This window comes from Dictyostelium purpureum (genome assembly GCF_000190715.1).
Source record: "Dictyostelium purpureum unplaced genomic scaffold DICPUscaffold_11, whole genome shotgun sequence".
In the NCBI taxonomy this organism is placed as follows: domain Eukaryota; phylum Evosea; class Eumycetozoa; order Dictyosteliales; family Dictyosteliaceae; genus Dictyostelium; species Dictyostelium purpureum.
The window spans coordinates 11,623-37,547 of record NW_003519348.1 but is presented as its reverse complement, the minus strand read 5'-3'; the positions used below and the strand labels follow the sequence as shown (position 1 = coordinate 37,547).

Below are 25,925 nucleotides of genomic sequence, written 5' to 3'. Positions count from 1 at the left end.
ATTTTTCTCCTTTGTTTTTTTTTTTATTATAATTTATTTATTTGTTTCTGTAATATTTGTATCTTCATTTTTATTGCAGACCACTTGGCCAACTTGGCGAACCATGTAAAACCAAAACTGACACAGAACATTTTTGTGGTTGTATTGAAGGCTTAAAATGTACAATAAATTAAATAAAGTATTTTATTAACAAATAAATTATTACTATTTAGGTTTTACAATAAGATAACATTCTTGAAAATAAACTCAATCCCTATAAGTGGAGGTGAGGTTACAATATATGGCAACTACCTTAGCCCAAGAGCTGCCATTTCATTTAGATCCCAAAGAGGAAATACATGCTTATTAAATTCGGTTGAATGAAACAAAAAAATGAATATCAAAATAAAACATTTAATATCTATGTTACTGTTGATGGTCAAACTGCTTTTATAAAAAATAACTTTACATATCACTGTAATTATAAAATTTTATAAAAAAATATTTATATAAACAACTTATTAATTTTTTACTTTTCTATTTAGTTAAAGAAGAAAAAATTAACTGTAAAAAATTAAACAAAAAATATTATGTTTAATTCAAAATCAGGTCTACAATAGATCGTCAATCAAATCAACTTCAAAAGTGATTATTATTTTAAAAAAAAAAAAAAAAAATTTTAATAAATAAACTTTTAACTATATATTTGCAAAAAAAAATTAAACTATTTAATTTAAAAAAAAAAAATTTTACAATTCATAAACAAATAATTGTATATTTATTTGATAACTAGAATTATTTATTATTTAGAAAATTTGAAATTTTTATTTTAATTATTATTTATTTATTTTGGTTTATTACTAATATAGATTGATCTAATTGTGCTTGGATCTTCTTTACCAGTTAATGGAAGGTGTGATTTTTCATAATCTTTATGTTCCAATAGTTTAATTGTAGTGGTTGATGGTAAATTTTGATATTTTTGATTCCTAATCTTTATTGTAATGGAAATGTTGATAGATTTGGAAATGAAAATGGTGTTAAATCATTATTCTTTTCATATATTTGAAAGATTCTTGTACTTTATAAGTCTGATTATAAATTTACATTCATACAGAAAAAAGACTTCATTTTTGAAACTTGAATCTCTATCAGTTACTAATTCTTTTGGAGAGCCATTTTTAAACACCTTTGATTAAAAAAAACCATTGTGACTGTTTCCATAATTTGATCAATAGTAACAAAAGCCTCCCTAAAACTTTTTGATTTCTATCATAGTTGCTTGGCCAGAGCAATTAATGATATTCATAAAATAGTTGATTAGAAAGATGAGCTACTTGATTAATTGGATCTAAGTTTAATATGTTTTTTTTTCGTTCATGATAAACATGCATCAGTCTCTATATCAACTTTTTTAATTTGTACATAAACATGCACCTGAATCAAAATCTAATTTGGTACATGTATTATATTAATTGATTTGAGTTTTGCTTCAGCAGATTTACCCGAGTTTGAAAGGACATAGAAGAGAAAGAGTGGATGAATTTTTTTTTAAATTTGTTTCTATGGCTGAGTGACGATGCTAATTTTTATTTGAGAATATTGTTATAAAGGGTATTATTAGTTTCTATTGTTATTTCTATTGTTATTTATATTACGACTATTACCTTCATTATTGTTATCAATATTATAAACTTATATATGTTTATTTTTAAATTTAAAAATACTCAAAGTTTAAATATTGTTTATTTTAATTTTAAACATTGTTTTTTTAAATTAAAACGTTACTCCAAGTTTAAACATTGTTTTTTTAAATTAAAACATTGTTTTTTTTTACTATTATATTTTTATTTGTTTTTTTTTTAAATTTAAACATTGTTTTTTTTCAAATTTAAACATTGTTTTTTTTAAATTAAACATTTTTTTTTTTAAATTCAACATTGTTTTTTTTTTAAATTCAACATTGTTTTTTTTTAAATTTAAACATTGTTTAAACTTTGAATAACGTTACACAAAATTTAAACATTGTTTTTTTTCTGTTGTAATTTTTTTTTTTTTTTTTAAATTTAAACATTGTTTTTTTTTTAAAATTTAAAAATTGTTTTAAATTATACATTTTTTTTTTTTCAAATTTAAACATTGTTTTTTTAAATTAAATTGATTATTTTTATATTTTTTTGGATCAATATTGGCATAAGTTTTGGCTGTGGTATAGTTGATGGATGAGCATAACTAGACCAATTTAAAAACCATATTTACATAGCCCCAATGTTTAATGTGTGATATAAAATGGGTCGATACTGAAAACGGTTGATATTGAAAAAGAAAGAGCTAAAAAATATTAAATATTAGTTTCTATTTTTAAAAAAAAAATAATTATGTAAATATTAACATTATAGTTACCTTAAGCATTGACTTTAAATAGTACGTGTTGATAATGAAAGAGAAAGAATTTAACTAAATATGAATTAAATATAAGTCTCTTTTTTATTCAAATATAATAATGTAGATATTATCATTTTAATTACCTTTAGAAGACAAATGAAGACTGTGTTGGCGGAAAAAATGAAAAATTGGATTTAACTTAACTAAGAATTAAATAATATATTAGAATCTTTTATATCTAAATATAATAATAATTATCTAAATATATTTGAAAGTGGAATATTTAGAATTTTTCTGTAGATTTGAATCAGTGTGATGCATTATTTATTTTAACAAAAGTTGATAAAGATGATTATTTCTTGGATGATGTAGATGACTTTTCTTAATTCCATCGATTTCAATAATTGAACCATTGAATGAAACGATTTTAATAATAATTTAGGCTTCATCGAGTTCTAAAGAATGAAACATTGAATAAAGAATTTAAACTATTAATTTAACCGCCATCAATTTCAATATTGATTGATATCTATCTAATCATTGTCATATTTATCTTCATTACCCTATAAATCTTGACGACTAGTTACTCTCTTCAATAAATAATAAATGAAATAAATATATATATTATTTATTTTGTATTAATATAAATTTAATGAATTACTTACGTTGATGTCATTAAATGGTAGTCTACAGTTTGGGCAGGTACGGTAGCATTTGGACCATTCTTCGATACATAACAAAATCTATGAACGCATGCAATATTTGTGAGTTCACTGGTCTCTGTTTCACTAAGACAAATTGTGCATTTGAAGAAAATAGATAAAAATACCAATATATGTTTTATTTTCAGTGGCCAAGGTACTACCACTATTTTTAATTCAAAATTTATTGGTTAAACCCAAATACTTGGTTTAAACTTAGAGAAATCTAAAAGAAGGGGATATACCCTCCCATTGGCTAAAAGTTAATATTTCTTTAATAAATCAAATAAACTGTAACATATAAATAAATTAATAAAAAATATATTTATTTTAATTTTTATTGATTAAATTTTTAATATTGTTATAATTAACACAATTCTTTTCGATGTTTCCATTTAAAGCATTGATAACATTATCTACTGCGCATTCTGACATAATATTTTGAGTTTCGATAGTTGACGTGCCAATATGTGGAACAACAACTACATTGTCTAATGAAAATAATGGTGATTCTGAAAGTGGTTCCTTCTCAAAAACATCTAAACCTGCACCTGCAATTTTATTTGATTTTAATGCTTCGATTAAAGCTTCTTCATCGACCACTGGTCCTCTTCCTGCATTGATAAAAATTGCTGATCTTTTCATCATTTCGAATTGTTTGTGGCTGAACATATGTTTGGTTTGTGGTGTTGATGGTAAAATAACGACGACAAAGTCACTTTCTTTTAAAAGAGTATCTAAATCTAAATGTTTAGCACCATAGAGATCTTCAACTGATTTATGTTGGGTACGTGAATAATATGAAACTTCCATGTCGAAACCTAATTTACAACGCTTTGCAAATACCTCACCAATTCTGCCCATACCTACAATACCTACTTTTTTATGGTGTACCTCTTGACCAAAACAATTTAATGGTAATGGACCATTCCATTTATGATCTCTCATATAATCCATTGTAAAAACAATCTTTCTTGAAACTGCTAAAACTAAAGCCATCATAAAATCTGCCATTGAATCATTTAAGACATTTGGTGTGTGCATAACAGCAATACCTTTATTGCTCATACAATCGACGTCAATCGCATCATAACCAACTGAAATGGTTGAAACTGCTTTTAAATTTGGTGCATACTTTAATAAATCTTCATTTACTCTGACATGGGTACCTACAATACCACTTGCATTTAATAATGATTTATGAAATTCGTCTCTATTTAAATCATCAATTGAATAAAAGTGTGTCACTTTATAATTATTACTTTTTAATTTTTCAACTAAACTTTCTGCTATATTTTTATAAATTACAATTTCTTTTTGCATTGTTTTTTTAGTATTATTAATTATTGCTTTTTTTAAAAAAAAATGAAACAAATATCTATTTTTCGTAAATTTAAAAAAAAAAAATAAAAAAAAATCATCTTTTTCTTTGGTTTTTTTTTTTTTTTTTTTTTTTGTTTTTTTTTTAATGTTCAGATTTAGTTTTTTAAATTGTTATTGTTATTAAAAAATAAATAAAGATAATAATAAAAAAAAAAAGAAATTAAAAAAAAAAAATTAAAACACTATGTTTTTTATTTGTTTTTTAATTCATTATAGTTAACACAATTCTTTTCGATGTTTCCATTTAAAGCATTGATAACATTATCTACTGCACATTCTGCCATTAAATTTCTAGTTTCTGAAGTGCATGAACCAATGTGTGGGACCACAACTACATTTTCTAATGTTAACAATTGTGATTTTTTATCGAGTGGTTCTTTTTCGTAAACATCTAAACCTGCACCTGCAATTTTATTTGATTTTAATGCTTCGATTAAAGCTTCTTCATCGACCACTGGTCCTCTTCCTGCATTGATAAAAATTGCTGATTTCTTCATCATTTCGAATTGCTTGTGGCTGAACATATGTTTGGTTTGTGGTGTTGATGGTAAAATAACAATGACAAAGTCACTTTCTTTTAAAAGAGTATCTAAATCTAAATGTTTAGCACCATAGAGATCTTCAACTGATTTATGTTGGGTACGTGAATAATATGAAACTTCCATGTCGAAACCTAATTTACAACGCTTTGCAACAACCTCACCAATTCTGCCCATACCTACAATACCTATTTTTTTATGATGTACTTCTTGACCAAAACAATTTAATGGTAATGGGCCATTCCATTTATGGTCTCTCATATAATCCATTGTAAAAACAATCTTTCTTGAAGTGGTTAAAACCAATGACATAATAAGATCTGCAACTGAATCATTTAAGACATTTGGAGTGTGCATAACAGCAATACCTTTGCTGCTCATATAATCGACGTCAATATCGTCATAACCAACTGATACTGTTGAAACTGCTTTTAAACTTGGTGCATACTTTAATAAATCTTCATTTACTTTGACGTGGGTACCTACAATACCACTTGCATTTAATAATGATTTATGAAATTCATCCCTATTTGAATCATTTACTGTGCTAAATTGTGTCACTTTATAATTATGACTTTTTAGTTTTTCAACTAAACCTTCTGCTATATTTTTATAAATTACAATTTCTTTTTGCATTTGTGAATAAATATATTGTATAATATTATGCAATGATTTTTTTTTTATTTAACAATATGTCATAAAAGTTTTTTGTAATTTATTTAATTTTTTTTTTTAAAAATAATATTTTTTATTTTTCGTTAAAGACAGAATCAAAATAATTTTCAGAATTAGTTTCTTTGCACTACTTTCTGTCAAAAAAAAAATTGGTGCAATAAATTACTTTTTAGGAAATAAAAGTAGATCCTTAAGATGATGGATTTTTTTAAAAAATTTAGTCATATCCCTCTTTAAGACCATGACCATTATTTATTTTTATTATTTTAATAGACATATTATATTTTTTTCTTTTTTTTTTTTTTTTTTTTTTTTTTTTGAATTTAACTATAACGATATGAATAAAATTATTATATTTTAAACAATAATTTTTTTTTTTTTTTTTTTTTTGTGGCTAATATTAAAATTTAATTAATTAAAAATTAATTAATTAATCAATTTTAAAGGTAAATTATATGATTACTACTGTTGCATGATTATCTATATTATTATTAATATTATTATTATTATTATTATTATTATTATTATTATTGTGGTGGTTATTATTTATTATTTTATAAAAAAAAAATGAAATGATTATTATAATATTGATTATTATTTTATAATGAATAAATATTAATTAAATTTTTGGAAATTGATGAAGTGACAAATAAATTTGAAGTGGGTCTAGACCATTTAAAATCTAAACAGTCCAAATTGAAATTGGTGATTTCTTGAATTGGTGGTTTTTGTTTGTTTTTAACACTGTACATATTGAGATGACTATTTGTAGCAATACCAAGATATTGGCTGGAGTAATCAAAATCAATGGATTTAATGGTTTGATCAGCGATGCTGATGGTTTGGATATCTGGTGATGGAGTATTACCAGCTTTTCTAAGGTCATAAAGCTTGACAACATGGTCATCGGCAACACTGACATAATAACCATTTTCAGAGAAACTAATGTATTTGATAGAACCTTGGAAACCTTGGAAGTTGAAATTATTGATTTTTGATTTAATATCAAAAGTTTTAAGAATACCATTTTGTGTGCCTGAAGCAATAAACATGCCATCTGGATGTGAAGCAACGCTAGTGTACCCAACACCAAAAGATGAGCCAAATGTTGTTAATAATTTTCCCTGTTCGATATCGTACATGTTGATTGATTTATCGAGTGATGATGAGAAAACATAATTGCCAACTGGATGAAGTGAAATATCGGTAGCAGAAGCTTTGTGGTCAGAAAAGCATGATACATTCTTGTATTGTGAATAATTCTTTCTAATTGGGTTTTCACCAGCTTTAGCAACTCTGATGGTGGCATCTTCTGAACAAGAGACAATGGTGTTATGTGGAGCGAATAAAACTTTATTGATTGGACCACTGTGACCTTTGAGTGATGCAACAGTTTCTCCAGTTGAACGGTGATAAACATAAATGTTACAATCTTTAGAACCAAGAGCCAAGACATCATCGTTCTCGGTATTGATAGCAACACTTGAAATAATACCTTTGGTTTGAGCTTCAACAGATTTAAATTGTTTAATTTCTTCCTGAGATGGGAAATTGGTAGTGGTTCTTTCTTTTCTGGCTTTAATTAACTCGGCTGCTGCCTCAGTGATCTTTTCGAGGACACTAGAATCTAATGAATCCTCGTTGGACATCTCTATATCAGCGGCAGGATTTGTGGTAGATGAAGTAGTCGAGGCAGCGGATTGTTGGTTAGCTTGTGGTATTATATTGTGTACATTAGCTAAAGCAGCTCTGGCAGCATCTCTTTCTTTTACTAATCTAGCAATTACTCTGCAAGCAGCATCATATTGGTACATTGAATGGGCTAATTCTAATCTAATACTTTCGTGTTGTTGTTTCAATGTGTAGGTTTCTAACATTAAAGCATCCCATTCATTTTGAAATAATTGTAACATACTTGGGATACTGGTAGCAGTAGCTGGTCTTGGTTTAACAGTTTTACCAACTTTAATAGCAACTAAATCTTGTAGACTTAATGGTTCACCGGTAGTTGGCTCTTTACCATTAGTATCTATATATTTCTCTATCAATCTTTTTTCATAAACATTACCAGTTTTAATTGAAATTACTGGTTCTTCTGGTGTAGAACCTGAAACTATAATAACAAATAAAATAAAATTTTAGTTAGTTATTTGTATAAATAAATACTATAAAAAAAAAAAAATTTTGAAAAAAAAATTTACTATTAAATATTATTTATATATATTATCTATATATATTATCTATATATACTATCTATATGTATATATTATCTACATGTAGATTATTTATATTTATTATATATATATATAAATAATAGTATAATTATCTATTTATTTTTTTTATTTTTTTATTTTTTTTTATTTTATTTTTTTTTTTAAAATTTTTTTATTTTTTTTTTGTTTTTAAATTTTTTTTTTTTTTCCTATTATCAATTTTCAAATAACAAATAGAAAAAAAAACAAATAAATAAAATAAAAATAAAAAATTATTACTTACTTGAACATATCATGACTAAATTTAATAGATATATTAATGATTGATGAAAATTGAGGAAGATTGATTCCTATTTTATTTAGATTATGAAAAAAAGGATAATCTATGATATTTGATAATGAGGATAAATAATATGTGATATATTCTATACAATAAAAAAAAAAAAATAAAAAAAAAAAAAAATTTTACGTTGACCCCTCACAATTTTTTTAATTTTTTTTTTTTTTTTTTCAATTTTTTTTAATTTTTTTTTAAATTTTTTTAAAAAAAAAATTTTAGCGGGAATTGGAAAGTGGAGGTATATTGAAGAAAATTCACACACACAAACAGAAAATTTTTTGATTTTATGATAATATAATAAAAATAATAATAATAATAAAAATAAAAAAATAATAATAAAAATAAAAATAATAATAATAATAATAATAATAATAATAATAATAGTATATATTCTTTCTATAAAAATATATTTATTAAAATTATTATTATTTATAATTTATTTATTTATATATATTTTTTATCATTTATTTTACTTCATTATCATTTTTTAAATCAAATTTTTTTTTTTTTTTATAATTATTATTTTTTCTATAGTTATTGTTTTTATTGTTTTTATTTTTATTAATTATTATTATTTCACTTCATTTTCTATCTCTTTGTTGGTTAAATTTAGTATGTATAGTTTTTTTTTACAAAAAAGTTTTTTTTTTATGATAAAACCAAAAAATAAAAAAAATAATAAATAAAAAAAAGATTTTTATTTTTTATTTTTTTTTTTTTAAAATTTTTTTATTTTTTTATTTTTTTTTTTTGTTTTTGATCAATAAAACATAATAAAAAACAGACACACTGAAATAAAAACGACCACATAGGCATTAATAATATAATTAGAATAAATGATAAAAAGAGAATAAAAAGAATAAAATATAAATAACAGGATATTTTATAAAAAAAAAAAAAACATATTATAATTAATAATAATTTAAAAAATAATTTTTTTTTAATAAAAATAAATCACAAAATATTATAAAATATAAACATGTCTTTAAAAATTTTAAGAAAAAATTTTAAAATTTTATTTTGTATATTTTTAATATTATTAACATTCAATATACTAGTATTAAATTATGTAGTAAAACAATATTCTATAGATGTCCAAGCGTTTAAAAATAAACAATTAAGAACGATATATAGTAGTGATTTAAAAGGTGGAGGTAGATATAAAACAAGTAGATGGGGTGGTGTAAATTTATTCCCAGACGACGATGGTGAAGAAATTGAGGAAGATATGGAAGAGGATGATTTATTGCAATTAAACACAAATTTTGTAAGATTTTCAAATATGCGTCATGGTAAATTATTAATTAATGACAGAATATTATCAAATAGTAAAAATAAAGATAGACCAACAGCAAGACAACCAATAACAAGAAAACCAATTAATAATAATAATAATAATAACGAAGAAAATAATATAGAAGATTCAATAGATTCATTTGACGAGTTTGAATTTGAAGATGAAGAATATGAAGAGTTAAAAAATAATTTAATTGTCAGCAATTTTAATAGTCAAAATAATTTAAATAAAAAATTAAAGTTGGTAATTTCAATACCAACATTACCAAGAGAAAAGGATCATTTATCCGCCATAATTTCAAGCTTTGAGGAGCAATCAAAAGAGAATTCACCGTTGTCTGGTTTGGAAATTAAAGTTATAGTGTTTAATAATAGTCCTGGTAATCATTCCATATTTTATAAACTAAAAGAACATTATAAATATAAATACACAAATGTATTTTCATTTATAGATAATCCTTCAAGAGTTATTGAAGATGATAATAATAATAATAATAATAATAATAATAATAATAATAATAATAATAATAATAATAATAATAATAATAACAATAATAATAATAATAATAATAATATAGTAACAAAAAAAGTAAGTAAAAAAGAATTATCGTAATGTTATTATTAAACATATTAATATTGTTTTTTTTTTATAGATGAAACAAAAGAATTTAGATGTTTCAAATATGCTAAAAATTGTAAATAATAAAACAAATGTAGATTTTATATTGGTTATGGAGGACGATTTCCCATTATGTAGTAAAGCTATATCAGTACTACCATATTTAATAAAAAAGAGTAACTTGTATAATAGAAAATGGGATCTTATAAAAACATCAGTTGGGTTAAATGGGTTTATATTTAAATCAACACAAATTGACCGTATTACAAATTATTTAGAAAAGAATAGAAATTATAACTCCATAGAAAAATTATTATCGGAATGGATGTGTGGAATGCGTGAAATTGGATCGAAACGTACTGGTAAATGTAATGAATCAAGAAGAAATAGTATAGTGTTCAGATTAACATTGTTTAGTCATATTAATGGTGAGTCAACTTTCAAGAGAGATCATTATGGAAATGGTAGCACAAGTTCAGTTTTGTTCCCACATTGTTGGTACGACTACTCACATCTCTTACCAGCTAACGACCGATTCTACATCAAACAATGCTCAGATGACGATATTGCTCCATGTGTTCAATATCACCCTATACCATCGATGGTCACCGATTTAACTGAGGCATCATCTCATTTAAATCATTACTTAAAAAGTCGTATTATTGTTAGCCCCACATCCAAACGTAATATCACACTCGACGTATCATTTGTTCAACGTCCATTACCAACTTTATTCCGTTCAACATCAATTCTTGAAGATACTTTTAATTTTAGCACCACCTCTGCCGCTTCCAAACTCTTAAAGCAATCATTAAAAAATCAAAAAATTCGAAACTCTAAAAACTCTGAACAGTTTTATTATGGTGATATCGAATTTAATGATCAAGAAGAATATGAGGATTTTGAAGATTCCGATGACTCTAATTATTTAATACATGGCATCTTAATTGTAGTTTTATTATCCGTAACTGGTGTTGCATTAATGGTTTTATTTAAAAAAATAATAGTTGATAATAACAATATTAATACTAATAATAATTTTATCAATATTAATAATAGTAATAATAATCAAAACAAAAAGCAAAAAACGATAATTGGTTGAAATATTCAATAAATTTGTTTATAAATTATATCTTTTTTTTTATTTTTATTTTTTTTTTTTTTTTTTTTTTTTTATAAAACAAACAAAAAAATCTTTTTTTTATAAATATTTTTTTAATTTTTTTTAAAAATTTTTTCTTTTTTTTTTTTTTTTAATTTTTTTCATTGTTTATATATAACCTTGGCAAAATAAAAAAAGATTTATCTTTTATATATTATTTATTTATTCTTAATTGTATAGTATTAAAAATCACATTCTATCTATTTTAATTAGTTTTATTTAAAATATTGTTTATTTAAAATTTCACAAATAGATATAAACACCCAATAAACTTAAAAACACACATTCACAGTTTATGTAAACAATAAATCAATAATAATCAATCACATAAAAAAAAAAAAATGTCGGCAATTGGTAATAAAATCAAATCAAAAGAATTTAAAGATAGATTAAATGGATATGAGGAAATGTTAAATCTATTCAATTCAATACAAGATTGCAATTCTAACGAATTTAGTAAATATTCGTCAGCATTTGAAAAGATATTACTAGTGGATCCACAACCTGCAAATAAAGAGAAGGCATTACAGGTATTATTTGTATTTTTAGATAAAGCGGCTTTCGTATATGCGCAAAATACACCAATGTCATTTTATTCAGATTTAATTCAATCGATAGTCGAAAATTGTTTTAATGCAAGAGATTCAATTAAACTAAAGGCAATTGACTGTTTATTATTATTAGTTGAAATTATAGGACCATATATAGTTATTGTAAGTAAACTCATTTTAATATATATGGGCATAAATCGTGGTTTACTAATAAATCTCTTTTTTCATTTTTTATACAGCAATATTTATATGAGAATTTATCAAATAGTAAATCACCAAAAATTACAACAGCAATCGTATATACAATAAAAGAAATTATTAAACAATTTGGTACCACAAATGTACCAGTGGATATGATTTTAAAGGACTTGATACCATTTTTTGAAAACCAATCAAAAGATGTAAGAAGTGAGGCATTAAATCTTTCAGTACAGTTATATATTTGGTTAGGTGATCCATTAGTAAGTCATTTAAAAACATTAAGACCTGCACAATTTAAAGAGTTTGAAAGTTCAATTCAATCTTTAAAAAATCAACAACCACCACAATCTCAGAATTTAAGACTTTATAGATCAACAGCAAATCAAAAACAAACTAAGCAACAATTAGCTCAACAACAAGCTCAACAACAAGCTCAACAACAGCAACAACAGCAACAACAAACCACTACTTCAATACCAATTGTAAATAGTCAAAATAATAATGGTAGTAATAGTAATAAAAGTAGTGTTTCAACTACACCACCAGGGGCATCATCACCATCACATTCAACCAATAGTTCATTATCGTCGTCCCCATCTTATGGTGATCAAGATGAAATCCATTGTAGACTTTATGAATTTTATAAGCTTTCTGAAGATTCTTCTTGGACAGTTAGAAAACAAGGTATAACCGATGTATTTATTCCATTAATATCACATGAAAAAATAGCACATCTTTCAGACCAAGATTATTCAAAAATTTCCTATACAATGGCAAAGGTAAATATTTATATAATAAAAATACTAATAATAGGATAATCATATTAATATTTAAATTTTTTTAGCTTCTTGGCGATACAAATATTTTTGTAATTTTAACAACAATAAATGCCACAGAATTATTAGTTAAAAAACTCACTAGAGAGTTATTATTTAACCATATTATTTCATTAGTCCCAATTATGTTGGATAGTTTCAAAGAAGTTAGACCATTGCTTAGTGACTCAATTCATGCTTGTTTAAATACAATAATGGAAAGAACATTAAAAATTGGTGAAGTTTTAGATTGTAAATATATCATAATAATAAGGATAATAATAGCAATAATAAACATTGTAATATTAATAATTTTCTTTTTCATTTATAGTTATTGTTGAAATTTTATTAAATAGCAAAGATTCGAAATTAAAGTATGAAGTTATGTTGTGGCTTAGAAGATTAATAATGGCATCAAATTTATCAAATTTTAAAAATGATATTTCCTTAATTGTTAATGCTTTATCTTTGGTAAGTTTATTCTTTTAAAATTTTTACACAAGTATGTAACCCTTATTAACTAATACTCTTTATTAGAATATTGAAGATCCAGTTAAAGAAAATAGAGAAATTTCAATGTTGACTATTGGCACTATTGGTACAGTTGTTGGTGAAAAAGAGGTATTACCATTATTATTACATTTAGATGACTCTAAAATTCAACAAATTAAACACACAATGAAAGAAAACTCTGCCCCTTCAACTCATTGGGCAAAAGCTAAAAGATCAGATGGCTTTACAATAAATAATAACAGTAATAATAATGGTTCAGTTGAAGATAGTCCATCAACCCCAAATTCAAAATTAAAATCGTTAATGACAAATAACCAAAACTCACCATCATCACCATTTGTAGATAAGTTAAAATCCAAAAACTTTAAAATTGAACCAGATTTACAACCAATTAATCAACAGCAACAACAACAACAACCACAGGTTATTTCACCACCAGCCAATTCTGTTCAACAAGTTACACCACCGACCCCATCAATAGTAACTGATGTGACCAATAATATAGAAAGTTTAAATTTAAATACAAATAATAATTTTAGTAATAATATTATAATGAAGGATATTCAAGATGAAATATCAAATGTTTTAAATTCAAAATTGGGTGGTCTTATTGAATATATTAAAGAATTAGAGTTAAAGAATCAACAATTAGAAAAGCAAAATAACCTCAACACAAAAATACCATCCAATCAACAAAAACAACAACAGCAATCAATCCAGGTTCAAGACGAACATGATTATAAATTTTATGAAACTTTAAATATGGAGTTATCAAAAGAATTACAAAATGAAAAAGAGAAAAAACTTTTATTATTGGAGAAATTAAAAGCATATGACAAACAAAACAACGAATTAATATCAACATTTAGATTATTATCACACGAAAATAAAGAACTAAAATTAAAGATTGAGGCTCAATTTAGGGATATTCAAACATTAAATGAAATGATGTTAAAGGATGAAGAAATCAAACGAACCCTTTTAGACGAAATCGACAAGCTTAAAGAAAGTCAAAGCTTATCTTTAACCACAAGCTCGACCGCTATGATGATGAGTGTTTCTTCTGACCCAAGTAGATATTTAGTTGAATTGCCACCATATGTTATGAATCAATTACCCGAAGAAGAATTAGAACTTTTTGAAGAATTGTATCAAGAAAATTTAAGAATCATTCAAAGCGCAAGACAAAATAAGCAACAACAACAACAACAGCAACAATAAATTATAATAATAATAGAAATAATTCTTATCGGCTAAAAATAAATATGTTTTTTTTTTTTTTTTTTTTTCATATGTTAAATTTTTTTTTTTTTTTTTTTTGGGGGGGTTTCTTTTTTTTTTTTAAAGATAATTTTTTTAGTTGTTTGTTTAATTTTTTATTTGATTTCAAAATAAAATTTTAATAACAATTTAAGTAACTGAAACAAATAATATTTAATTTATTTATTTATTTTTTTTTTTATTTTTTTTTTCGTTTTTTTTTTTTTTTTAAATTTTATTTTTTTTTAAAATTTTTTTAAAATTTTTTTAGAATTTTTTTTTTTAAATTATTTTTTCTTTTTTTCTTTTTTTTTTTGTTATATTTGATACTGTGTGTTTTGGTTGTATTTAAAAATAGTACAAACAAATACCTATCAAAAAAAAGTACATATACAAATGAATCACTCAAGCAAGAAGAACAAAAATCGTATTTTTAGAAATAAAGCAAGAATTTATTGCGATGTCAATCTTCATAAACCAAAGGAATATTGGTATGCATTATAGGATATTAGGACAATAAATGAATAGGTGTTTAATAACCAGACTACTAACAATATAATTATACTTTATACTAACACAGGAACTATGAAGCTTTAAACGTTAAATGGGAGTATGTATAATAAAACTAAATAATTTATAATAACAAAAGTATATTATATTATTTTAAATATACAGTATACAAAATAAAGGTTAAAATATAATAAATACTAATATTTCTTTTTTATTTAAATTAAAAATAAAAAAAAAAAAAAAAAAAAACTACATTATTAAAATAGAACCCAAGATGATTATGAAATTATTAGAAAAATCGGAAGAGGAAAATACTCTGAAGTATTCGAAGGAACCAACATCAAAAATAACGAAAAATGTGTAATTAAAGTTTTAAAACCAGTAAAGAAGAAGAAAATCAAGAGAGAAATTAAAATCCTTCAAAATCTTTGTGGTGGCCCAAATATTATTACATTATTGGATGTTGTTAGAGATCCACAATCAAAAACACCAAGTTTAATTTTCGACTATATTAACAATACAGATTTCAAACATCTTTCACCAACTCTTACTGATTTCGATGTTAGATTTTACATTAGAGAATTATTATATGCCCTCGATTTTTGTCATTCAAATGGTATTATGCACAGAGATGTTAAACCAAGCAATGTTATGATTGATCATCAAAAGAGAAAATTATATCTTATTGATTGGGGTCTTGCCGAATTTTATCACCCAAATCAAGATTATAATGTTAGAGTTGCTTCTCGTCCATACAAAGGACCAGAACTTTTAGTCGATATGGAAGATTATGATTATAGTTTAGATATGTGGAGTCTTGGTTGTATGTTTGCCGGCATGGTAGTGTATTAACAATTTTATATATATATAAACCTTATTGTTTTCTTATATTAATCATTTTTTTTCGATTTATAATTTTAGCTTTTCCAAAAAGATCCATTTTTCCATGGTCATGATAATATTGATCAATTAGTAAAGATTGTTAAAGTATTAGGTACTGAAGAATTTTATTCTTATTTAGAGAAATACGGTATTGTTGTTGATCACACTATTCTTAGTATCATCGGAAAGTAAGTTAAAAAAACAATTACAAACAAAAAAAAAGTAAAGAAATATATTAATTTTCATTATTTTACAATTATAGACATCCAAAGAAACCATGGGGTAGATTTATTACAAAAGAAAATCAACATCTTGCAGTCCCAGAAGCCATTGACTTTTTAGAAAAATTATTACGTTATGATCCAGCTGAAAGATTAACAACAAGAGAGGCTTTAGATCATCCATATTTTAAACCATTATTATCACATTAAAAACCAATAACAAACTTTTAAAAAATAACAAAAAAAAACCAAAAAAAATTTAATTAAATCAATTATTATTATATCCCAAAAAATCAGATTTATGTTCTTTTTTATTTATTACACAAGCTTTTTTTTTTTTTCTTTTTTTTTTTTTATTTATTATTTAAATAAAATTACAAATTAAAATACAAAGTTTTATTTTAATATTTTTAGTTTAAAATAGTTTTGATAGATTATTGTTGACTAAAAACACTTTATTTTCTGAGGGGAAGCCTATCTGGGGGCTGGTTGGGCAGGCTTAAGGTTTGCTGGTTTAGGAATTGGATATACTACCCCAAAAATAATAACATAGTCAGCAGAGCTATTGGAGTTTGAACTGTAGTTATTATTTGATTCTGTATTTACAAAAGCGGTATTTGATTTTTTATTGTTTAAAGTCTGTGTTAGGTTTTCTTTTAAAAGTTTAAAATTAATTAATAAATTGGTAAAATAATTAAATTAAATATATGTTTTACACTTACTAATAAGCATTTTTTTTTTTTAAATAAAATATTAAATTATTAATTTTTGAAATTTATTTATATGTTTTTTTTAATTGATTTTTTATTATTATTATTATTATTTATTATGATTATTATGATTTTGTATCTGCACCCTTTCGATTGATTAATTTTTTTTTTTTTTTTTTTATTATTTTAAAAAAAGTTTTAAACATCACCTTCAATCATTTCTTTATCATCAACTGTTAGCTGATTTAATTCTTTGAAATCTCTTTCATTTGTATTTTGTTCATTATATTTTTGATACTTAACCGTTAGCATTGCCCAAATCTAAAGTTTAAAAATTTTGTGTTTAGTCAGTAAGTGTTTTTTTTTTTTTTTTTAGTTTTTTGTGTTGTTTTTTTTTTTTTTTTGATTGATAAATATAGTTCTACTTACGATTCCAAAAATAATATTTAAAAAATTCCAAATAGTTACATCGTTAAAAGTTAAATTAAAAGATAACACAATTGATGTACAACTGAGAGTAAATAAAACAAAACAAATAACTAACTTTAAATTAACAAATGATTTTGATGAAGGGTTTACCCTGGAATATCCAATAGAGTTTGGTAAATAGAAGTTCTATATAATTGAATATTTGTTAGTAAATATTGTTTATATTTTTAATTTTTTTTTTTTTAACTTACCCATATATCATAAATAAAAAATAGTGATGCTAAAAATGAAATAAATGGTGCAAATAAAATTTGGTTTTTATCTTTTATCAAATAATATATAAAAAAAAATAAACAAATAATCTAAATTTTATAATAAAATTATTTAGAAAAAAAAAATATATTAGTTTTTGTTATTTATTTATTTTGAATTAATAATGATTTTTATACAAACACTCCATAGTATGGGTATTATAATTTTGAGTAAATTAATTGGTGTGTACCTATTATCCATTCTGTATTTAAATGAAATATGTGGTCTAGTTATGATTTTATTTTTAAATAAAGTTGTGTGGAAAATAAATATTTATAATATAAAAATTTCTGTTGTAAAAATAATTTAATAATTTAAATTATTTTTAAAAAAAAAAAAAACTTTTAAAATAAAATTAAAATTTTTTTTTCTGGTAATTTTAATTTTAATAATTTAAATTATGTCCTCTGGTAAATAAACTTTGTGTTATTTGTTATATTTTATAACTTATTAAAAATATTAAAAATAAAAAAGTATAAATAAAAATTTACCTAAATAAATTAATTATTTATTTAAAAAAAATAAAAAACCCATCATTTAAAAACAAACCATAAATAATGTTTAACTGTCATAAAATTTGATTATCTGGTTCAAATTTTAATGACTGATCGGTCATCAACAATGAGACAAACGTTTTTCAATAAAATTGCGGCCCAAATGAAGAATTAGAAATTAAATTAGATGTAAATTTCAATAGATAAAACCAAATTGTCGAAACAACATTTTGATACATCAGTTTATGATTCAGATGGAGTGGTTCATTATTCAGTGAAAAAGCAAAATAGAACCCAACAATAAATGTTAAGGCTAAACAGACACTTCTATCAAAAAGAAGAGATGCTAGAAAGAGGCATGAATTAAATGATTAAATAAATAAATAAATAAATAAATAAATAAATAAACAAAAAGCATAATAATTGTATAAAAATACAACTATGGATAGAGATAAAAAATGTTCAAAGTATAATCAATATGGTGATAGTAATATTCGCAAAAATATTTATGATTATGACCCTCCGATCCTCCAATTCCACAATTATATTTAAGTGGGAATAATATCATTATAGCTGGTCAATTCGTTATCATATACACCACGATAAAAACACAGGGACGATCTTAAATTCAAATACTATACCCGATTTATATAGACAAATGTTACAGACGAAGAAAAAAATAAAAACAAAAGTTGTTTAAATAAATTAATTGAATTTTATATTATTAAAAAACATGCAAATTTTTTTTTATTTATTTTTTAATCTTAATCATAAGAAGCCTTTGTAATCTCCCAGTATAACATATGTTGATTAGGATCAACATTTACTTTTACAATCTGTATATGTTTCTCGGCAAAATTGACCATGGCTTAATTGACATCCTGCATATTGGTTAGAATGCAGTCAATGAAATCTCCTTCACAACTTGTAAAATTAAAATACTTGAAAAAAAAAGTACAAAAATAATTGATAATAAACCATATGATTTCATTATCAAAATGGTTTTTGATAATTATATAAAATAAAATAAAAAAAGAGTTTAAATATTAAAACTTTTATATTTATTATTATTTTTAAAACAGAAAATAAAAAATTTATCTGTTTTTGTGCCGGTAAATTTTAACATCATTTCTTTCCTTTTCAATAATATAGATCTGCACATAAATAAACAGATAAAAATTCGGTAGCGGTAATGAAAACCTGCGAGACAGGGTTTCTGTAATGTATTCTTTTTTTTTTTTTTTTTTTTTTTTTTTTTTAAAAAGTGAAGATAATAAAAAGCAATGCTTTTAATTAATCAGTAAAATTTTATTTAATGTTTTTTATAAAGTATTTAAAGAAAATATTCTAAACTGTTGATATTTGGTAAAGATTTGATGCTGATGAAGTATGCTCTTGCTATTTTTCTTTTGAATTTTCTATATTCTTCATTGATGTTGCTAATTGTTTGTGGTTGTTTAGCGTGTCTTTCCTTGATGTTTTTTAAACCTTTTAAGTATTCTAAAGTAGCTAGTTTAGTCCATTTTGAGTTTAGATTCTTATAATCGAGTTCTTTTATTGTATTTTCTTGATCGTCATATAATTCTTTACATAACCAAATCCAAACATGATGAAATACCAGGGCTATGGCATTTCTATAAGCGAAACATCTAGTTAAGTCGAAATCTATTGCTTTATAGTTCCATTGGAAGTGTGATTTGTGGAATCTGGTGTTGTTGTAATCCATATTTATTTCTCCATCGGATTTGCGACCTTCTGGGATTTTGTATGTAATAGGAAATATAAATAATTAATAAAAATTTTAACTTGTATTCATATGCATTTTAGAATTAAATGTGTGATTCTAAAAACCTCATATAATCACTGGGAAGAAAGATCTAATAAAAAGTATCGACAGCTGCAGGGTTCGAACCTGCGCCTCCGAGGAGATCTGATTTCAAGTCAGACGCGTTAGACCACTTCGCTAAGCTGTCTTTTTGATGGTTTTTTTGGAACTAAACCTACCTGGAGCATCATCTCAAAATATTTATAGAATATATGAGAAACCACAACACAAGCTAGTCAGCGACACACCACAATGTAGCTACAGAATATTATTGATGAATTACAAATAAAAATTAAATTACAAAAATTACTCGACAAAAATTACCCAACAAAAATTAAATAATCAAAATTAAATTACTAAAAATTCTTTTAAAAATAAATTAATAAAAGTCATGTTAACCTTTGCGCCATTCTTATTGAAGGGGTAAGTCAAAAATTCGTGGTGAGCAATAAATACAAAAAAGCATCATCTCAGTTCAACTAATAAATACAGTTAAAATATCAAATTAGCATACAAAAACTTCCAAAACATATTAGAAAACATAAAAAGTGTAGGTGAAAGATTGTACAAAGAATATTGATCGAAACTCACATCACAACACAATTTAAAGAAATCAACTCAAAAGGATATTCTAGAATGCAATAATAAAAAAGAATGGCCATACTATCCAAAGAAACTGAAGTAGCTAGTATCATCAGAAAAAAGGTAGAATCGTACTCGACTCACCAAAAATTCCAAGAGCAAAAAGAAAGAAATTCCATCTAATCCGTTGGGAACAAGAACAATTAACATCAACAAACAAACTGGATGAAATAGGCATAGAAGTTTTGGTACACAAGTATTCAAACCTAGGCTTATACTTAACAGTAATGGATGGAAAAGGTAATACCATCATATCCATTCCTTATTGGCAAGGTAGAACTAATAACTCAATCCAACAAAAAAATACAACAAAAAAAAATCAAAGATAATCAAATCAAGAGCCAACCAACCTATCATTTCAGTACAATCAATTCAAAAAACTCAACATGATAACCGAGACAAACAAGTACAATAAGCACAACCAATTCAAAGAGGTAGATCAACCGGATCAATCAGATCATCAACAAACCAATCAAATCTCAAATGAACAATAAACCCCAAATAAAAAACAGAAGAAAATCACATTAGATGCATTTCACAAAGAAAAATCAAGACATAAAAAAAAAATATTTTAAAAGGATCATAATTTTGTTATTATAATTAAAAAAAGGGAGGATAATGTTTAAACATAGAAATAATAAAATGTTTATTCTTTAATTCTGTTACGATATTACAATACATTATCAATATGACTTGTTTTTTTTTTTAAAAAATCCAAGTAAATTTTTTTTATTTTAAAACTTAATCAATTATTAATATAAAAAATATTATTTGTAAAAAAACATAGGACAACTTTATGGAAAACAATGTTCAATAAAAACATTAATTTTTGTTAAACAAAACATTGTATAAAGATATTATTTAATTGATATGGCGCTTTAAAAAAAATGATTGTCTTATTTAAAAATTTGTATCATATATTGTTAGTTTATTTTAAAAATTTTGATTTTACTACAATTAATTTTAAAATACATAATAAAAAAAAATTAAATTTAAAAAAATAAAAACACAAAATTGGTTTTTTCAATTTATTTATTTATTAAATTTTATTTTTAAATTATTTTTTATTGATATTAAATATCTCACTTATATAATTAGAGAAAATTACATAATTATTATAATTAAAATTTTTATAAAAATATTTATAATGTAATTAATATTTAAAATAATATTCAATTATTATAAACTTAATGAAAGAATTATAACCTGGTATATTTTTATTAAAAAAAAAGATAAAAAAATATTAAAAAAATAAAAAAAAATAAAAAAAGATATTTTGAAAATTTATAAAAGTTGTAGAAAATTTATTTTATAATTTTGCAAAGATCGTTTATTGACTTTGCACTCTTTCCTATTGGACTCTTGATTCTGTAGAATCAAAACTAATTTCTTCTCAAAATAATATCCATTCTTTGAAAATATCTTTTTTTTATTATTTTATTAATTTGTGCAGTTACACTTGCGCAAATACTTTGATATTTGGGTATTGGAAAATTCTAAAAATTTGAATTAATATTTTACAATAGAAAAAAAAAACTATAAATAGTTGAAAAAAAAATTATTTTATTCATCATTTAATAAATTGTAAAAAGAAATTAAAAAAAAAAAAAAATTATAGTAATATTATTTAAATAATAGTTATAATATTAAAACCATTATAATTATAATATTACTTTGTATCATTATCTCTGTACCATTACTTTTTCAATAATAATTATTGTTTATAAATAATTACAATAATTTTATTTTTTTTATTTTTTTTATAAATTATATTTATTAAGGTAAATATTATTTGTTAAATCAAAAAAAAAAAAACATAAATATCAAAAAATAATATTAACTTTTTTTTTATTTATAGATCCGCTTCAAGTTCAAAATGCAAGAAATCTTTTGCTTTCGAATATAGAACTATAACACCCCTTGGTCGAAAATTAGAATCTCTAAAAAAACCTTTGGTGTATATATATTAAAGTTGCGAAAAAAAAAAAATAAAAAGATAATTAAAGATAAATATATTTATTTTTAATATTTAAATATTAAATTTTATTTATACACATGTTTTTTTTTTTTTAAATAAAAAAAAAATAAAAAAGTATTAACTATAAAATGAAAAGAAATTATATATTATAATATAATTATATATTTATAATATAATTATACATGAATTTTTTTTTTTTGTATTTTTTTTTTGTATTTTTTTTGTATTTTTTTTGTATTTTTTTTTAAATTACTAAATTATAAATTATATAATTTTTAAATGTTATAATAAAGAATGAAACTCTAAAAATTGATTGTATTATTGATTGAACCATTGTTATTGTTATTATGTTTGTTATTATTATTTTATTGTTATATTTAAATTTTAAGTAAATTAGGTAAATTACCTATTTTATCCAATTTTTTACCCCAATTTTCAAGTGCTAAGGCAACAGTACCTTTACCCAATTGATCAAATGGTGGAACTACAAATAATTTAAGAATTTCGGTAATATTATCGAGAATTGAACGCTCTCTATCATTCTGATCACCACGATGACCTCTTCCTGGTTTGTTTTTAGCTCTAAGATGGCCCATAAAGAGGAAAGCAGTTTTAGGATCGACCATTTTTAAGAGTCCACTAATAAGCAAATGGAGACATGGAGTGCCGTCAACTAAAATTCTTTGACCTTGATCGTTTCTTCTGCATCTACGAGAGTTTTCCATAGCATAGACTGGAATATGTTTTGGTGGATAGTCATCTTGGGGTAATTGAGCTAAAATACCAGAAAAGAATTTTCTAAATTGAAGAGCTCTTGCATCAAAGTGTTTTTTCCATGGTCCAATTTCATCCTCTTCATCAAAGCCATCATAACATGAATCTGGGAGTACTGAATTTGCATAGGTTAAAACGACAGCAGCATTTCTCCATAATTGTGGTCCTAATTTCTCTGTGAATTGATTAATTACCAATTGATGAGCACCATCGAAACGGGTTTCGGTGAATTTTTCAACAAATAAAACGCAGTGAATAGTTTTGCCAGAGAGATAACGTTGAATTTTAATCATATTGTTTGAATCTACTAACTCACCTTGAGAATCTAAAAAACCTGGGGTGTCAATAATATTTAATTTGAAACCATTTACAACTCTGCTATAAGTGAATGGATCTTGGGTGCATGATTCTGATGAATGAACTGGAATATCGATACCAAAGACAGTATTAAGTGTTGATGATTTACCAACACCTGTTCTACCTAATAATAAAACATTACATTCGTTTTGTACACCTTTAAGTACTGCCAACATCTCTTGAAGCTCTTCGGTGGTTTCTTTTTCTATATTACTTGATTGTTGGTCAATTGGTTCCTCTAAAATCGAAAGGAATGGATCATAATCATCACCAACTTCACTGACATCCTCTGCTGTTAAACTTGTATCGGTTGGTGTTTGTGTATGTGTATTTGAAAGTGAGTGTGTAATCTCTGATAAGGATGTTAGTGATAAACTATTTTCAGTTTTACATGGTGAAGCATTGACACCTCCATCATCCTTTAAAAATGATTTCTTTTTCTTATCTTTATCTTTTGATGATGATTTTGGGGATGAGGCCGATGATGATGTTGATGATGATGTTGGTGTATTTGTTGGTTTTGTTGATTTTTTCTAGTTAAGCAAAAAAATTAATAAGTTATTTAAAGATAAATATTGATATTCTATATATAAAAAACTAATCACTTACTTTATATGGATTGATATTAAACATTTTTTATTTTTTTTTAATTTACTAAATAAATAAATATTGTATGATTATTATTTTTTATTTGTTTTTGACTAAATATATTTGTTTGTTTTAAATTGATATCAATTAAAAAAAAAAAAAAAAAAAAAGTAAAAAGGACTAATATAAAGTAACTACTATAAATTTATTTAAAAAATTTCCATTAGTAAAATAATAATTTGAACCTTAATATATTTTTATGTTTTATTATTAATATTATAAAAAATACTATTTAAAAGGTAAAAGTTAGAAGGAAAAAAGGAAAAGAGAAAAACGTATATTAAATATAAAAATCTATCTATTAATTAAAAACAAACACATTAACACATATAAAAAAAACCAAAAAAAAAAAAAAAAAAAAAAAAACACAACACACCAAATTAATTTAATTTTAAAATAATTAAATAAAAAAAAAAAGTGATAATTTATAAATATGGTGAATTTTAGAATTTCGAAAACAACACAACACAACAAAACTTAATAACTAAATAATTATTTTCAAAATTGAAAAATCATTTATTACATATAATTTTTATAAATATGTTATTACTGTATTGGTAGAATGGTATTTACTGATAATATTGATTTTTTTTATTTAAACCTGTTGATTTTAATATTAAAGTATTTTAATATCTTTTTTTTAAAAAAAATAAAATAAACAAAATAAAAAAAATGAAAAAAAATTTACCTATATTTAAATTTTAATTAAATTTTAGTGAAAAAAAGAACAAAAATACCGAAACAAATATTTATCCTCTATTCTTTTATTATTACTATACTATTTTTATTAATATATTAATATATAATACCAACTTTTATATATTTATTAAATATATTAATTAATTAAAAAATATATTTTATAACATATATTTTATTTATGATTATGATTATTATTATTATTATTATTATTTGATTTTATTATTATTTTTTTACAAAGTTATTAAAAAAATAGAAAAAAAAAAAAAAAGAAAAAAAATATTTAATAATTTAATATAAAATAAAAAATAAAAAAAATATTGTTATTTTTTAAACTAAAGTGAAAAAATTTTATTTGATTATAATAATAAATTATAACAATAAAAAAAAAAAAATTGAGTAAAATGAAGATTCTAATGTTTTTGCATTTGATTAATTTTTTTTTTTTTTCTTATTATATGATGAATCGATTTATTATAATAACACACAAACACTTATCACATTAAAAAAAAGACGACTAATGTGTTGGATATGTGAGATAAAAAAAAAAAAATGTATTTTTAAAATATTTTTATAAACTACAAACTCTACCCCCATCATTTTTAATATCACACTACCCCTTTGCCCCCCCCTAAAACTAACACATTAATTCGAAAAAATAATTAAATAGAAATTTTTACATACAAATTTATTAAACTGATTTTAAAAAAAAATATTATTATTTTTATCAATTATTTAATTTGTTATTAATTATCTTTAATTTAAAAGTAATAATAACTATAATAATATTTATAAAAATTATAAAAAATAAAATT

The 25,925-nt window shown here is 23.0% G+C and overlaps 9 protein-coding genes across 9 annotated transcripts; 3 read left to right on the top strand and 6 right to left on the bottom strand.

Annotated features, from left to right (window-relative positions):
* Positions 1-823: 823 nt before the first annotated feature.
* On the bottom strand, positions 824-1,110 carry DICPUDRAFT_147362 (uncharacterized protein; the record flags this gene model as incomplete). The annotated part of the gene is made up of 2 exons (XM_003283605.1): positions 824-973; positions 1,087-1,110. 2 exons carry the CDS (start codon positions 1,108-1,110, stop codon positions 824-826), a joined length of 174 nt encoding a protein of 57 aa, XP_003283653.1.
* A 2,285-nt stretch (positions 1,111-3,395) lies between these two features.
* Positions 3,396-4,388, bottom strand: DICPUDRAFT_147361 (uncharacterized protein; the record flags this gene model as incomplete). The annotated part of the gene is made up of 1 exon (XM_003283604.1): positions 3,396-4,388. The coding sequence occupies one exon, from the start codon at positions 4,386-4,388 to the stop codon at positions 3,396-3,398; it is 993 nt and encodes a 330-aa protein (XP_003283652.1).
* A 251-nt stretch (positions 4,389-4,639) lies between these two features.
* On the bottom strand, positions 4,640-5,623 carry DICPUDRAFT_52429 (uncharacterized protein; the record flags this gene model as incomplete). Its single annotated transcript, XM_003283603.1, has 1 exon — positions 4,640-5,623. The coding sequence occupies one exon, from the start codon at positions 5,621-5,623 to the stop codon at positions 4,640-4,642; it is 984 nt and encodes a 327-aa protein (XP_003283651.1).
* A 358-nt stretch (positions 5,624-5,981) lies between these two features.
* DICPUDRAFT_96440 (uncharacterized protein) lies at positions 5,982-8,277 on the bottom strand. The gene is made up of 2 exons (XM_003283602.1): positions 8,159-8,277; positions 5,982-7,775 (listed from the first exon to the last, which is right to left on the bottom strand). Exons 1-2 carry the CDS (start codon positions 8,169-8,171, stop codon positions 6,262-6,264), a joined length of 1,527 nt encoding a protein of 508 aa, XP_003283650.1. The 5' UTR covers positions 8,172-8,277; the 3' UTR covers positions 5,982-6,261.
* A 917-nt stretch (positions 8,278-9,194) lies between these two features.
* DICPUDRAFT_147358 (uncharacterized protein) lies at positions 9,195-11,232 on the top strand (the record flags this gene model as incomplete). Its single annotated transcript, XM_003283625.1, has 2 exons — positions 9,195-10,100; positions 10,165-11,232. 2 exons carry the CDS (start codon positions 9,195-9,197, stop codon positions 11,230-11,232), a joined length of 1,974 nt encoding a protein of 657 aa, XP_003283673.1.
* Positions 11,233-11,633: 401 nt separating this feature from the next.
* On the top strand, positions 11,634-14,593 carry DICPUDRAFT_147357 (uncharacterized protein; the record flags this gene model as incomplete). The annotated part of the gene is made up of 5 exons (XM_003283624.1): positions 11,634-12,005; positions 12,083-12,823; positions 12,889-13,111; positions 13,191-13,330; positions 13,397-14,593. The coding sequence occupies 5 exons, from the start codon at positions 11,634-11,636 to the stop codon at positions 14,591-14,593; spliced, it is 2,673 nt and encodes an 890-aa protein (XP_003283672.1).
* A 435-nt stretch (positions 14,594-15,028) lies between these two features.
* On the top strand, positions 15,029-16,455 carry DICPUDRAFT_26270 (protein serine/threonine kinase; the record flags this gene model as incomplete). The annotated part of the gene is made up of 5 exons (XM_003283623.1): positions 15,029-15,123; positions 15,213-15,242; positions 15,409-15,982; positions 16,064-16,212; positions 16,287-16,455. The coding sequence occupies 5 exons, from the start codon at positions 15,029-15,031 to the stop codon at positions 16,453-16,455; spliced, it is 1,017 nt and encodes a 338-aa protein (XP_003283671.1).
* A 698-nt stretch (positions 16,456-17,153) lies between these two features.
* DICPUDRAFT_74626 (uncharacterized protein) lies at positions 17,154-18,758 on the bottom strand (the record flags this gene model as incomplete). Its single annotated transcript, XM_003283601.1, has 4 exons — positions 17,154-17,276; positions 17,385-17,570; positions 17,636-17,706; positions 18,710-18,758. 4 exons carry the CDS (start codon positions 18,756-18,758, stop codon positions 17,154-17,156), a joined length of 429 nt encoding a protein of 142 aa, XP_003283649.1.
* Positions 18,759-22,681: 3,923 nt separating this feature from the next.
* Positions 22,682-25,318, bottom strand: DICPUDRAFT_91144 (uncharacterized protein). The gene is made up of 3 exons (XM_003283600.1): positions 25,228-25,318; positions 24,376-24,551; positions 22,682-24,299 (listed from the first exon to the last, which is right to left on the bottom strand). Exons 2-3 carry the CDS (start codon positions 24,397-24,399, stop codon positions 23,013-23,015), a joined length of 1,311 nt encoding a protein of 436 aa, XP_003283648.1. The 5' UTR covers positions 24,400-24,551; positions 25,228-25,318; the 3' UTR covers positions 22,682-23,012.
* Between the last annotated feature and the right edge of the window lie 607 nt (positions 25,319-25,925).